The sequence below is a fragment of the Ochotona curzoniae genome, unplaced genomic scaffold (genome assembly GCF_017591425.1).
Source record: "Ochotona curzoniae isolate NIBS_2020 unplaced genomic scaffold, NIBS_Ocur_1.0 contig_1014, whole genome shotgun sequence".
In the NCBI taxonomy this organism is placed as follows: Eukaryota; Metazoa; Chordata; class Mammalia; order Lagomorpha; family Ochotonidae; genus Ochotona; species Ochotona curzoniae.
In genome coordinates this window covers 12,134,609-12,148,480 of record NW_024464920.1, presented here as the reverse complement: position 1 = coordinate 12,148,480, position 13,872 = coordinate 12,134,609, and the positions used below count along the sequence as shown (strand labels likewise).

Below are 13,872 nucleotides of genomic sequence, written 5' to 3'. Positions count from 1 at the left end.
AATAAAAGCACCCAATATTTGAGCCATCAGCACTGCCTTCCAGGAAGCAGAACTAAGGATCTATATCCAAGAACCAACCACATGCCCTCTTTTTTTAAGTTTGTCGTGAAGATGGCCTGTCCAGGGCCTGTTTGAAGTTACTGATGAAAGTGGAGAGAGAGGAGGAGCTGAGTGGCTCGGCATCCTGCCACTTCCTTCACACTCTTGTCTTGCAGTGTTTCCGCGGGCGCCTCTGTCCCAGCCACCAGACCTACTGCCTGAACTACTCCGCTGCCATCTTCTACCTCGAGAGCCTCAGACACAGAGATGACTTCAGCATTTACTTAAAAGTAAAGTGCCATTTTCTCTGATATTTTCTATGAAACGCCTGATGTGTAATGGGTACTGGGGAATTATTACACCTGAATTAAAGGGGAAAGAAGAAAAGTAAATAACCAACAATGTCTTCTAGCTAAAAGTCTGCTTTCCTCATAAATACATCATAAAGGTTTTGCTCTAATGGTTTGTTTTTCTTTATTTGAAAGGGAGAGTGCCAGACAGGTGTGATGGGGGCAGAGAGAGAATGAGAGAATGAGTATGCTTTTCCGTCTGCTGTTTCTCCCCTGAAATGGCTGCAATGGCCAGGGCCGGGCCTGGCTGAAGTCAGGAGCCTGAACCCTGGCATCTGAGTCTGCCATGTGGGTGGCAAGAGCCCAAATGGTTGGGTCATCTGAAAACCCTGCCAGAGGATCATGTCAGACAGGTGGAGAGGTACCCTCAGGTCCCGCTGACTGAGCTGGGACTCTGGGGGCCTCTGCCTTGGCTCTGAGCGGCCAGGAAGCCTGGACAAGGACACATGAATGAGCTTGGAGAAGAGATTTGACCCTGGTTTGGGAGTTCAGCCTTTTTTATACTGCTTGATCAAAAACAGAGTCGTGTGGACTTACTTGTGTGGAAATGGTCATGCTGCTTTGGGAATGTGTTTACCTGGTTGCTGGGGAAGAGATTCTTGATTAAGTTCCCAAAGTGGGAGGATGCAAGTCTGTTTCTGTTCCCTTCCAAAATAGGGGAGAGATTAACTTAAAACCTCCAGGAGTCATTATGGAAATCCCCTATCAACTGTGATATGGGAAAGTAGATTACGGGGATGTGTGAAGTACGTGTATCATCTAAAGAGATCTAGAGATGCAAAGATTTTTTTTTAAGATTTGTTTGTTTTTCTTGAAAGTCAGTTACAGAAAGAGAGAGAGAAGCAGACAGAGAGACTGAGAGAGCGATCTTCTGTCTGCTAGTTCACTCCCCAAATGATTGCAGTGGCCAGAGCTGAGCTGCAGCCAGAAGCTTCTTCCATATCGCCCCCTGGGTACTGGAGCACAAGGACTTTAGCCATTCTCCACTGCTTTCCCTGGCCACAGTGACTGCCACAAGATCACTTAGCCATACAAATGGCTCTGGGCAAAAAAAGCCTAGAGCTTTTTCTACCAGCTCTATTTTCAAGTCCTCAGGACTGTTTTGCATCACAATAAACAAAGCTGAGAGGTCAGAGAGACTCTGCCTGAGAGACTCCTGGAGTTGAGAGTGAATCTTCCTTCTCTAGCCCGTAGTCTGACTGCAAGGATTCTCAGACACTGAAGGTGGCTGGTGTTTCAGCTGTGGGCTAAGCACTGTGCTGTGTGCTGGCCGTCTGTAATCTCTTTGTCTACACGCTTAGTCTACAAAACGTAGTATTATGTGCTCAGACAAGTTGGGCAACTTGTTGGGAGATGTGGTGTCTGGGGCAAAAGAATTTGAATCCAGACCTGCAGACAGCTGGTATCCGCTCTCCTCTGTTGCTCTGCTCTGTAGTGTTCTTGGAGAAATTAAGTCTGTGCCCAATATGGGTTGCATGAAATTGGCCAATGGATATACTGGCATGAGTTCACCCTCCCTACCACGTGAGGGTGGGCTTTTGGAATGTGTTTATCTTACCCTGGTGTACCTGGATGGGAGGCGAATGCTTCCCAATATTTTAGAAACAAATTCAAATGATGTGGACTGGGGACTTTAGCTGGTTCAACCAACACTTGCTAACAATGTCAGCAAGTTCTGATAGACATTGTTCTCATTAAAACCACTCACCAACACCATGAGGCACTTTTCACAGGCGAGGTTTAAAAGAGATACATACATTTTCTGAAGTCCCAGGAATTCTGTTCTCTAGCGCCATGATGCAGCGCACCAACAGAGATTTCTTAAAACAATTGTATTTGAACCTCTGATAAACACATCAGATAATCCTTATCATACAACAGGAGCCTCCATTGATCGAGATTCATTCATGCAAAGGCCTTTTATGTCCTTTTATGATAAAGATGGTCTTTGCTTTCCTCAATAGATCTGGGGGAAAAAATGAATCTGAAAAGCCAATAGAGAAATCAAAGAAAAGCTTAGAGCTTTACTTTTATGATTATCAGTCAACTGTTTTTTTTTTTTCTTTTCTGAGACTTCTCAAAATCTTAAAGCTTCTCCTATAGTTGCCTGGAACTTTGTCTCCATTATTCACTGCTGAGGATCTTACCTGATGAAAATGTGAAGGATATTGGGTGATGCCTACAGCTAGAGCATGCTTCCATGGCATGGCAGTGGGGGATAACAACTGTGGATGGGTATTCTGAAGGGATCCCTAACTGCTGCTGACAAATCAGGTACTGAAACTCCCAGGCTACCCAAGGAGACCCGCAGGTAGCCATGGAGAGTCGGGCTGGAAATCAGCACTAGAGCGTTGCACAGCCCTGCTTCCCTCTCCTTTATCCCACTTACTCCCACTCCCACCCTTTCACATCTTGAGCCCCTGTTTCCTGACTCCTCCTAACCCTCGTGAGGAATACAGTCATCTGGAGCTGTAGGAGAACTTGGAGACTATCCTGTGCCCTCCACCAACTCACAGAGGATGACTCTGAGATCCAGAGATGGGAAGGAGGTCCTGGCTCCTGGCACCCCATGCATCCTGTACCCCATGCTCACTTTCATGGCATACCCTGTCACTGCAGGGCAGAGAGAGGGGATGTAATCCTCAATAATCCTTTAAAAAGAGCCCTGGATACTTCCCAAACAAATGGTCTGATAAGTTTACTAATGTGGTGGGTGATTTTTCCACCAAAATACATGATCAAGCTATGAGAGGCAAGTACAAATTGCTAAGCAGGAATCTAGGAGATAAAAGGCAGGGTTTTTGTTATGTTTTGTTATTGTTTTGTTGTTCTTGGTTTTACAAACAGGAAGAGTGACAAAGAGCTTTCTCTTTGCAAAAGAGAAATTGGAACCATCAAAATCACAGGGTGGTCTTGTGGGTTGTATATTTGAGTGTTCTGACCCAGAATTTTCAGGAAAACAGATATAGACTTGCAAAACATCTGGCATAAATTAGGTTTACACTAGAAACTAAAATAGGAATCAACTATCAAGTTGTATTTGACCCATGCTGTTCAGGAGGAACAATGGCAGAGAGCTAGAGAGTTTACTGCAGTTTCCTTCACCAGGGTACAAACCCATTTATGAAGGTTCTGTCCTGTGAGCTGTCACCTTCCCAAGGCTCCATCTTTGGTAGGAGCCCAGTGAGGGTTAGGATTTTGACAGGTGAGTTGTATGGAGATACATTAAGATCCTTTCATAACTTGAATGGCTGACTCTAGGATCACTTTGGTATGAGCAGGTGGGATCATAGAAGAGGAAGAGCCTTCATTGACTCTTCTTGACATGGCAGTCCACAGAGAAACCAGACCCTGCTTCCATGTTTTAGGGCACCTGTGTAAAAGCAAGGATCTTCCTGGTCTCCCAAGCAGGTGCAGGGGCCTAAGGCTTTGGGCCATCCTCTTCTGCAGGGAGTTGGGTGGGAGGTGGAACAGCCAGGACAGCAGCCAATGCCAGTATGGGATCCCTGTTAACAGAAATGCCCAGTGGGTTCTTTCCTCAGCTTATTACAGAAATAAAAATCCGGGAATCTGTTGCAGACAGAAAAGTTTATTTGCGAAGGGACCAGGTGAGCAGGGAAGGGAGAGGGAGGGGGAAAGCACCGCCTGGGAGAAAGCCGGGAGGTGGGGTGCCTCTCGAAAGGGGAGGGGGAGACACCCAAAGGTTTGAGGAAGGGTCTTGGGATTTTAAGCATTCCCCGACCCCTCCTTGTTGGGCGGGGAGCCTACAGGTAAGATGCTCCCCATTGGTGGTCTCTTAATCAGTTAGGAAATGGGTGGGCAGTGCTGGTGCCGTCCACCTGCAGGTGTTTCCAAGATCTCAGCAGGCCTGGATGGTCTCACCTGGACACATACAAGGCGAGCATTTAGCCACTAGGCTATCATGCTGGGCCCTGTACCTTACTGTCTTGACAATCGCTTTAATGTGAATGTAGTGTGCATTTAGAGATAGAGGACTCATGAGTTTTAAACCTTTCCCCATGAATGCAGATCTTGTTAAATTTCCCCATTTAGAAGGACTGAGTGGTGGAGTTATATAAGGATATTTCAAGAAGTTTGTGCGAATGGAATTAAAAGCTATGTTTATTTTTGGTATAGAAAATTTGAAATTCATGCATACTATGAATCTTCATGCAGTGTTTTTTCTTTGTATGCATTTTCCATGAACTTTTTGAAGATCCTTTGTATAGATGATGCTCTTAGTTTCTGACTTCATCACCATTTTTGAAGGCATAATGAAAGTTTTTCTTAATATTTCTTAATCACATCTAAAACCCCACTACCATACCCTGAATATTGCCCAGAGAGAGAGATGCTTGATAGACAGTTCTTAAAATTAAAGGCCAGCCGATGGCTTGTTAAGTTTTCCTGGCAAGCTCACGGATGCATCCCGTTATTACTGAATGACGTTTCTAAGAACTTGTGTCCAGGCCTCTTAGTGCCTTCACAGCACAAAAGTGGTATTCTGATGCCCCCACCCTCTGCCTCCCACAGTGGTGTGAGCAAAACGAACACTGCAGAAGGCTGCACCTGACTGAGCTGCTGGTAGCTCCACTACACAGGCTGACTCGGTATCCCTTGTTGCTGAAGAATATCTGGAAGAGAAGCACGGATCCTACTGAGAAAATCATGATCTACTCCATCAAGGAAAAGGTGGAAAAGTCCATCAGTAAGTCCTTAAGGTGAATTAAAGAGTGGGACCCTGTGAATCCCAAGAGCGACCTGGGTCTCCATCCTAGAAGGTGATTCCATTGACTGAAGATCATGACCCTTGAAGGCATAGATACCAGTGTGTGAGTACACTGTAAATCACACACACACACACACACACACACACACACACACACACACACACACACACACACACACACACACAATAAGCCCAGTCACATCCTGGTGACCCCTGAGAGAACTCCAGCACCAAGCTTATACAGAAAAATACTTTTCCAAGTACCTTCACATGTTAAATGAACCTAAAATATAATTTGGTTTCAGAGCCAGTGGGTGTTACAAAGTGATAACTGTGGACATAGGTTAAAGTTTCTGCTGCAATGTCAAGTACATCTAAACATAAAGTTGTCCTTGTCTTTGTCTTTCAGGAGATCTTGAAGGGAAGGTGAAGTGGCTTGACAATTACCAAAAATTTAAGCATCTGCAGGACATCATAGTGTGGCCTCCACTTTGGGAGAGAGATAAAAGATTTTTCATTCCAGAGGTAGAAAAAGATTTGGGTTTTGATTTGTATTTTCCCATTCCAGGAGTTTGTCATTCAGGTAGAAATTTAACAATCAAAGTACCAACTGTCCACTCAAAGACTAACTCTAATTGTTAAGCCAGGAGTAAAGTCTCTGTGGTCCAGCACTAGTGGCAGTTTGCCATGTCTGGGTGCGCGTTCTGAGAGGTGTTCCAGTCCCTTCCCATCCCTTTTGCATACCCTAGAGTTTCTAAATATCCTGACATTTCTAGACATAACCGACTACCACAGCTCCTTAACATTTTTGCTTCATGTCAGTAACAACTTCTCTTTTTCTCCCTTGTTTTGCAAGTGTTTGAAACACATTTTTAAAGAGCACATGGCAGAAACCATCTTGTCACCAACCAATAGACACCTCATCTATGAAGGAAAATTAACTCTTGCAGGTAAGGCATAGTTTGCTTTAAAATCCCAGCAGTTTGGTGGATTGTCGTTACGTGGCAAGAGGGACTATGTTTGCTTATGTCCCGGGTGCTGGAAAATGTGGATCAGGAAATACCTGGCATGAACAAAGACCTTATGATGTAACTAGCTAGGTTTCATCTATTTTCTCTCCACAAACTGAGACACTTGCTCCACTTCTAATGCCTCGCCCTGCTGGTACACCTGGGAAGAGAGCAGAGGATGCCCCCTGCACAGGTGCTCTGGGTGCTGGCTTTAGCCCAGCACAGACCTGGCCATTGCAGCCATTTGGGGAGTAGACCAGCAGATCCAAGATCTGTCCCTTCTTCTCTCTTCCTCTCTCTTTCTCTCTGTGTAACTCTGCCTTTCAAATACAATAAAAAACAAAATAAATAAAAATAAATTAGGTTGGTATATGCTTGCAATGAAAGAATCTTGACTGAATTTGAACTGTAATACTGCAATAAGGTGGAGGAATCCACCATGGGCAGAGGGTATGTGGAGGGGTTGGGGGAATCCCGAGCCTATGAAACTCTGTCACATACTGCAATGTAATTAATAAAAAAAAATTAGAACGATCTCCTACTAGAATCTCCAAGAGGCCATAATTATAAAAAGACTCTATGTTAATCTACTAATGTTAATCCATTAACCATTATCATAAGATATTGAGGATCATGCCTTCAATATATGGGGCTTTGGGACGACTCCAAAATTATTGTCCAAACCACAAAATAAGTTCAGAACTAATCTTAATTTAAATGTTCTTTACATACTTATCATGTATCTGCTCCCAATAGAAATAAGAGAACTAGAAGGCATGAATTGTGCCTTGTTCATTGATGTGCAGTACATATTCAGTACCCATGTTTCTGGACCGTTTAGTGGAACACATTTATTGAAGGGCTCAATAACCATTTTTTATAATAAATTCTAGGATATAAAACGAATTGATGCTTGTTAGAATAAAACACTTCGAACTAGAAGGAGAAAACAAAACTATTTCAGTTAGATGATGACCTTCACACTATTCATATATGAACGGAGAATGGGGGAAACAAATTTAACAGGTGTTAAAGGATGCACTGGACTAAATTGTGTGCTGCCACATTTTGCACATCCAAGCCTTAGCCACCACCACCAACACCCCTAACTGTGGTTATATTTGGAGTAAGAAAGTAATTAAGAGAAACCAGGTGACATGGATGAACTCCTGAGACAATTAGAGCTGTTTCTCATTCCAGTTACTATTTCAAATCTCCCTCTCACCTTCTCTTTCTTTCCTCAGAAAGCACAAGATTCCTGGATGTTTATCTGTTTCTCTTTGATGATTTCCTCTTAGTTACAAAACCAAAACGCAACAAAAAGGTAAAATGCTGGTAACAAGTATTTGCAAGTATCTAAATGTTCGAAGAGGGTTCCAGGTAAGCTGCGCTAAAGGATTCTTAATATCAAATTGGAGTTTGCCATCTTAAAAAAATAAGGCATTTTAAAATACTGTATTGAAATCCTACTACTAAATTTAAAACAAAATCAGAAATAAATTACGTTTCTGAAGAATGTCAAAGGTAAGATGTATGTTTTAGAACAAGTAAGTCTGCACACTTTAAAGGATGCCTGAATTGTCTAGGTCAAGGAAACACAAACAATTGTCATTATTGACCCTTCCCTCTTCCAAACTGGCCACCACAGGAAAGCTGCCAGAGTCTGATAGAGGCCCTCCCGTCACAGTTTGTGCCATGTACCATGGTGGCATCCACTGCCTATTCCAATCTGAGGCTCACATCATTCCTGGGAAACAATGATTCTAGCACTGGGAGAGAAACCTGCTGTTTCACTGTCTGTCTAAGACTTGAAATGTCAAGTAAATGGAGAGCTGGTGTCAACATCAAATGGATCAATAAGGGGCTAGAGCCACGAGGTTTCTGTAGAGCATTGAGACTTTTTTCCACTAAGCACCATGGGCTACTCTTACTGCTGTTGTGCTGGTGTTTCTGCTACCATTAAACTATTGATCTGATGGTTTACAAAAGGCTTCCTGTCTAATCCTCTGCTTCATAGAGTGTTCCCTGAATGGTATACAAGTCATATCCAGGAAGGAAGCTCCTCTAAGACTTGCAGACACCTGCCCTTATGCTATAATGGTGTAAGCCATCAGAGACGTCTAATGTGGTGTTCAACACATGTCTTTGCCAAATGATTAGACTCACCCAGATAAGGAGATCACAAAGCAAGATAGCTGATATCTTTTAATAAACAAATATTCCTAATGGCATGCTGGTTATTTGAGCTGAATAAAATAGATACCCATTAATCAGTCTGTGATTAGCTGGTTAGTGGTTGGCAAGGTAGTGAGTATTCAAGACACTCTTGAGTCACAGCTTTCAAATCTGTATGGCCTCCTATTTTAAACTAATCAGATTAGCATGTCTGCATGAGTCAAGTTCAAATCATGCTATAAATCTGAACAGATGAGTTAGTGACAGCCCATATTGATTACAGCATTCAGCAATGTTCTGGCTTCATGCTTCAGGGTTGATTCCAAAATAAGGAATGGTGTCAGTTTACAGTCTTCTGTGCTGTTTTGCATATAACAAGTACCTTGCAAATTCAACATCTTACATGTATAAGATAATTTGTTTCCAAATTCAATGGCATGCAATGTATTTAGTAGTGTGTAGTATTAGACCCTGTGCAGAGGTAGCCAGAATAAGTTTTTCCTTTTCTCATTCTTAACTCTGTATGGAGAAGAAGATACAGGGAATAAAGACAGTCCTGTTAATGTTATGGTAATCAGAATGCTTTCCAAATAAAACATGAGCTGGCATTGGTAATGATCATCGTACTTGGAGATCAGAATTCCCTGGTTCAAATCCTAGGGAGACGCTTTTCCAGATCCAGACAAGCATTTGTTCCTGAGAATCTGTTTACCTAAAGGTGCACTTTAGGTATGTGCACATATTTATTACCTGTATGTTGTTTTAATTTCCCCTTGACTTTCAGAAACTTGGAGGCTTGGACACTGGCTTAGTATGTCCTTCACTCACTCCTGAACTGCAGGCAGTTGTGAAAGAAGGTGTCTCATGTACAGTACTTGATCAGCCCATTCCACTAGATCGATTGGTAGTCAAAAGTATTGATCCACTCCACATGTCAGGTATGTATTTTCATCCTTCAACTCCTCTGTTTGCCGTCGCTGTGTTTTATATTGGTAGCAGGATGAGAAGTCAGTTTAAGTCTCCATTGGAGACAATACTGTGTTCCCACGTGTCTGTATAGCATTCACTCTGCAATCCAATACCTGCCTGACTCAGTTCTGCCACTTGCTAGACACATAGCCTTCAGCAAGGCCCTTCCATTTTCTTTTTTTAAGATTTATATATTTTTATTGGAAAGTCAGATATACAGAGAGGGGGAGACACACAGAAGATCTTCTGTCCACTGATTTACCCCCCGTGTGGCTGCAATGAACCTGTGCTGAGCTGATCTGAAGCCAGGAGCCAGGAGCCCTTCCAGGTCTCCCACGTGGGTGCAGGCTCCCCAGGCTTTGGGCCATCCTTGACTACTTTCCCAGGCCACAAGCAGGGAGCTGGATGGAAAGTGGGACCACCAGGATTAGAACCGGCTCCCATGTGGGATCCTGGTGCGTTCAAGGCGAGGACTTTAGCCACTAAACTACCACGCAAGGCCCTCAGTCATTTCTTGAATGTCTCTTGAGAGCTAGGTACTCAGCAGACCCTGAAGGTCCAAAGATGAATAAGAAACAGTGCTGGCCTTAGGGGAGCTCTTAGAAACAGGAAAGAAAGCTTTGGGCCTCAGAGGGGCAAAGGGTAGTTCATTCTTCTCATGGCGAGTGGGTGGGAAAGTATTATGCAGTGGTCTCTTTACCTGCTGTGGTGACTCATGGACTAGCTGAGGCCAGGCAGGAGGCTGGCAGGGACTGCCTTCCTGTCCCCCAGCAGCAGTAAGGAAAGAGGAGGCTCAGGGCTTGGATGACTAACACAGGATGCAGCTGTGCATAGTCAAATAACCTTAAATAATGAATGAATGAATCAATGACTGAATGACTACACAAGTAAACAATAGCAGCACTGTATAATTGGTATGCTTACATGCTTTACATACATAAATTTGTCAGTGGATGCAAGCCATCGCCACAATAGCACAGATCCACTAATGGAAACCCAAATGCAGAAATGCTGCTTTCTGCCTCCTGCCTTCCTTCAGTAAGATTTGCTGACAGGTGACATGGACAGGACTTATGGCCTCTTGTATTCAATTTGGCTCACACGCTTCCTTCTTTAAAGGCCACAGTCTGCATATGCCAGAGAGTGTGCTGGAACAAGTGTAAAAGGGAGTACCTGTGGATGCAAGACCTCACTGGGGAGTACACCTCCCTCCACCAGAAGCTTCCCCCACGTCCAGGGGCTGCAAGGAGATACGGCAGAGCTTCAGCCAGGGCCCAGATGTCACTTCGATGAAATTTCTCTATTCCACCTACTTTTTCATGGGGAAAGAGACCACAGTGACGGAAGAGACCATGCTAGGAATTTATTGTCTGACTAGAACGGCCAAAGATTCTGGCACAACGTATGAACTCATGTGGAGGAGGATCTGCAGCTCCCAGGAGGAAGGACAGAGCAGCTCCATTGAGGACTCAGTGTAGTCATGGCCCTGCAAGCTTTGAGAACTGGATTTTATGAAAAATATGACATCCCTGAATTGCTTAGGGAAAAACATGATTGTTCTCTATGCTGCCTTTTTTAAAATAAGCAAAACAAAACCTTTGAAAATGCTTACTGGTACTTCCACTTTTTGCTCTCTGACTCAAAACTGCTGTGTTTCTTCTCTTCTCTTTGCATTTTTCTCATTCCTCTAGAATTTTGATTCCTCAGATATAGTACATGAAACAAAATAGCTGTAGAGAAAAGAGTAAATGGAGACCAAACAAGAGAACTGAGCATTGAACTCTATTTCAGGTCTGAGCTAGATTTCGACAAGCTATATGACCTTGTACAGGTGAATATCTCCTGATTAGCTAACCTGTCTTATAACGTGTCAGTTGTTATCCTAGAATGTCAGGGGAATAAAGAACTGTGCCTGCCCATGTAATATCTTCTTATTGTATTTTATAAGCCTGGCCTTATGAGTCCTTTGCTTATAAAGTTCTTCTGCCCATATTACAGACCAAGGGATGTAACCAAGTTATATCAAGGGAGACCTTGAATAACTGAGCACTGCAGCTCAGCTTTCAGAGGATACTTTCAAAACTAGCCAAGAACAACTGCCTCACCACAGAGGATTCATGGGGAAAAAAGTCAGGAAGTTAAACCAACACAGCCAGATGTATTTCCCAGAAAGCAATTTTAATTCAAGTTCTTTCATCTCCAAGAAGCTAGGCAGAATTTCATGACATGACCTTAAGAGACTGTATTTAATACATAGGACTTATGAATTATGAGGTTTCAACTGTTATGACTATAATCTGTGGCACTGGAATAGTTCTTGCAGTTGAGAAGATGGACGTCTGGCGTTTGCTGTGATTCTGAGAGGAAGCCTGCCTGAAACAAGTGAGAGTCCAACTCACAGACCTCAGCAGAGAACCATGTCAGGGGAGACGCGTCAGCCCAACAGGAGTCAGGGCGGAGGGTTTAATCTAAGAAGACTGTGTACCCTGCAAAATTTCATTCCCTGTGTTGTATCTATCATTGAGGAAAGAGGCTTTTTCAAGAATCCCTGCTTTACTAGAAACATGACGTTATCTCTCAGCATCTCCTGCCATTTCTCTCCGAGCAGGGAAAGGTCAGAACAGAAACCAGGCCAGTGTGCCCTCTTGCTTCGTTTGGCACTTCCCCTCGGCTGCTGTGGATGGCCCATCTGATTTGTCAGCTGTTCACTCCTAATCTCATGGGGGCACTGAGGAACTTTTGTACTGTCGCCCTGTCATGATGGTTTCTAAACCTTATTTTCATGTTGCTTCACTTTAAACGCATAGGCAAGGTGTGACGAACAAAAACTTTGTACTCATTTTCATGTTTTTATTATCTATAGTTTTTCTCTGTTTTGACCTACTGAGCCTATTTTTCTCCTCACGCAAGCTATAATTACCAGTCATCCAGTCCCGGAAGTCATTAGTTAAAAAACAAAGTATTTTCATATTGAAGCAGGCCCCTTTTGGACACAGTAATTAAGTCTTGGCTTTGCAATTACATTTTCTTTTTCTCAGCTATACAATCCTTCCACCCTCGTAAAACCCAAAACGATCCTCAGGCTCCTACATGAAGAAATTGGATTTCGTATTAAGTCATTCGGCTTTTTTGTCTTTGTCACCTCTTTTCTAGTTTTTGGACTGAGAAATGCTTTTCTTATCCAACATGAAAACAGATACCACCAGTGTGTTGCAGCGTTCTTATTACAAGCCCAAACAGAAAATATCAAAGTATGTATTTTCATTTGGTATGTCTTTGATTCTTCAGAGTTTAAATATGGAGAAATCTTGCCCCCACATTTCTAGAGTTGCAGTGAATTAGAAAGCCTTGTGTGTTTCCCTGACCTGCTCTGGGAAGGGCAGGAGTTGGACAGTAGGTGATACCAGGTCCATACCATGCTCCCAAACCTCGGTGTTCACAGCATCCTCCTGCGGGCCAGGTCCCTGGAGCCTGTCACGCTCTAGTCACCTCTGAGTTCTACAGTTTTGGAGGAAATGAGGGAGAACTGCTTTTGATTGCATGATTAACTTTTAAGATACTCTAGTCAATTTCCAAAGTGTAAATCATGTGATATCAGTCCAAGTGAGGGCCCGTGCCGTAATGAGTCCTGCCAAGTCTGCCCTTCAACACTGAGAAACGAGCTGATGTTTTGACAGTGAAGGAGTTGACAGAGCAGCTGCCTGACTGGCTTCTCTGCCTCGCAAGTGTCTATTTTTGCCTTTCCCTTGGTAGGCTTTCATCCTATCCAAAAAAACCTGGCAAGACAATCAATACAGTACTGCATTCTGAATTCAGTTTCCAGGGTTACCTTCCTCTGAGGCTGTTTCTTTTTTCCTAATCATTCTATTAGTTAAGAACTTCTGTTTGCACCCAAAGTGAATATTGAAGAACTTCAACTTTCCGACTGTCAATGTTCTCAGTACCTTTTGCTAATTAGTCATCGTTATGGTTCCCTGATTACTCACGTCTGATTATTCAACTGTCTCCCACATTTAATCCATTTTCACTTTCCTATATGATTAGAGGTATTTATATTATATGCAAGAGAGAAAATGGGAAACATATTCAAATGTTTTATTAGCCTTCAATTTTAGGGAACAATTCAATAATATAATGGAAAATATCAATCTAAATATGAGAAATTGTTTAGTATTCTAACATATATACATATTCCTTTTTTTATTTCAACAGAAAATGTGGATGGCACAAATAGCAGCAGCAATCTCCTGTTTCACCAAGAGTCAGGAAACCAGGAAAGTGTCCCTCTTCACGTCGCCTTCAGAATCTTCTGAAATTTAAAGACTAAACACAAGTAACAAGCCTCTTCGGAATAGGGCTTATGTTTTAGCTTCATTCACGCTTCTATTAACACTCACTTAGTGTCAACCTATAAGGGAATGTGCATTTTAAAGCAGTTTCAGAATGTGAGGATCTGGTTTAGAAAGTTTAGGAATGTTTAGGAAGTCCTCATGGTAGAGGAATGATGGCTGCAACAAATATGAACTTTGAGAAATTTCTTAACAAAGACCCATTGGTGGCCTTGCGCACCAATGGGTTCTGCATCCATAAATTCAACCAA

The 13,872-nt window shown here is 42.9% G+C and overlaps 1 protein-coding gene across 1 annotated transcript in view; it reads left to right on the top strand.

Annotated features, from left to right (window-relative positions):
• Nucleotides 1–13,592, top strand: part of PLEKHG7 (pleckstrin homology and RhoGEF domain containing G7) — a 46,089-nt gene extending 32,497 nt beyond the window's left edge. The window contains exons 9-16 of the mRNA XM_040978057.1: nucleotides 216–329; nucleotides 4,923–5,097; nucleotides 5,528–5,643; nucleotides 5,975–6,068; nucleotides 7,373–7,452; nucleotides 9,088–9,241; nucleotides 12,426–12,523; nucleotides 13,485–13,592. Coding sequence (XP_040833991.1) covers nucleotides 216–329; nucleotides 4,923–5,097; nucleotides 5,528–5,643; nucleotides 5,975–6,068; nucleotides 7,373–7,452; nucleotides 9,088–9,241; nucleotides 12,426–12,523; nucleotides 13,485–13,592 — 939 coding nt within the window. The remainder of the gene's footprint in view (nucleotides 1–215; nucleotides 330–4,922; nucleotides 5,098–5,527; nucleotides 5,644–5,974; nucleotides 6,069–7,372; nucleotides 7,453–9,087; nucleotides 9,242–12,425; nucleotides 12,524–13,484) is intronic.
• The last annotated feature ends 280 nt before the right edge of the window (nucleotides 13,593–13,872 follow it).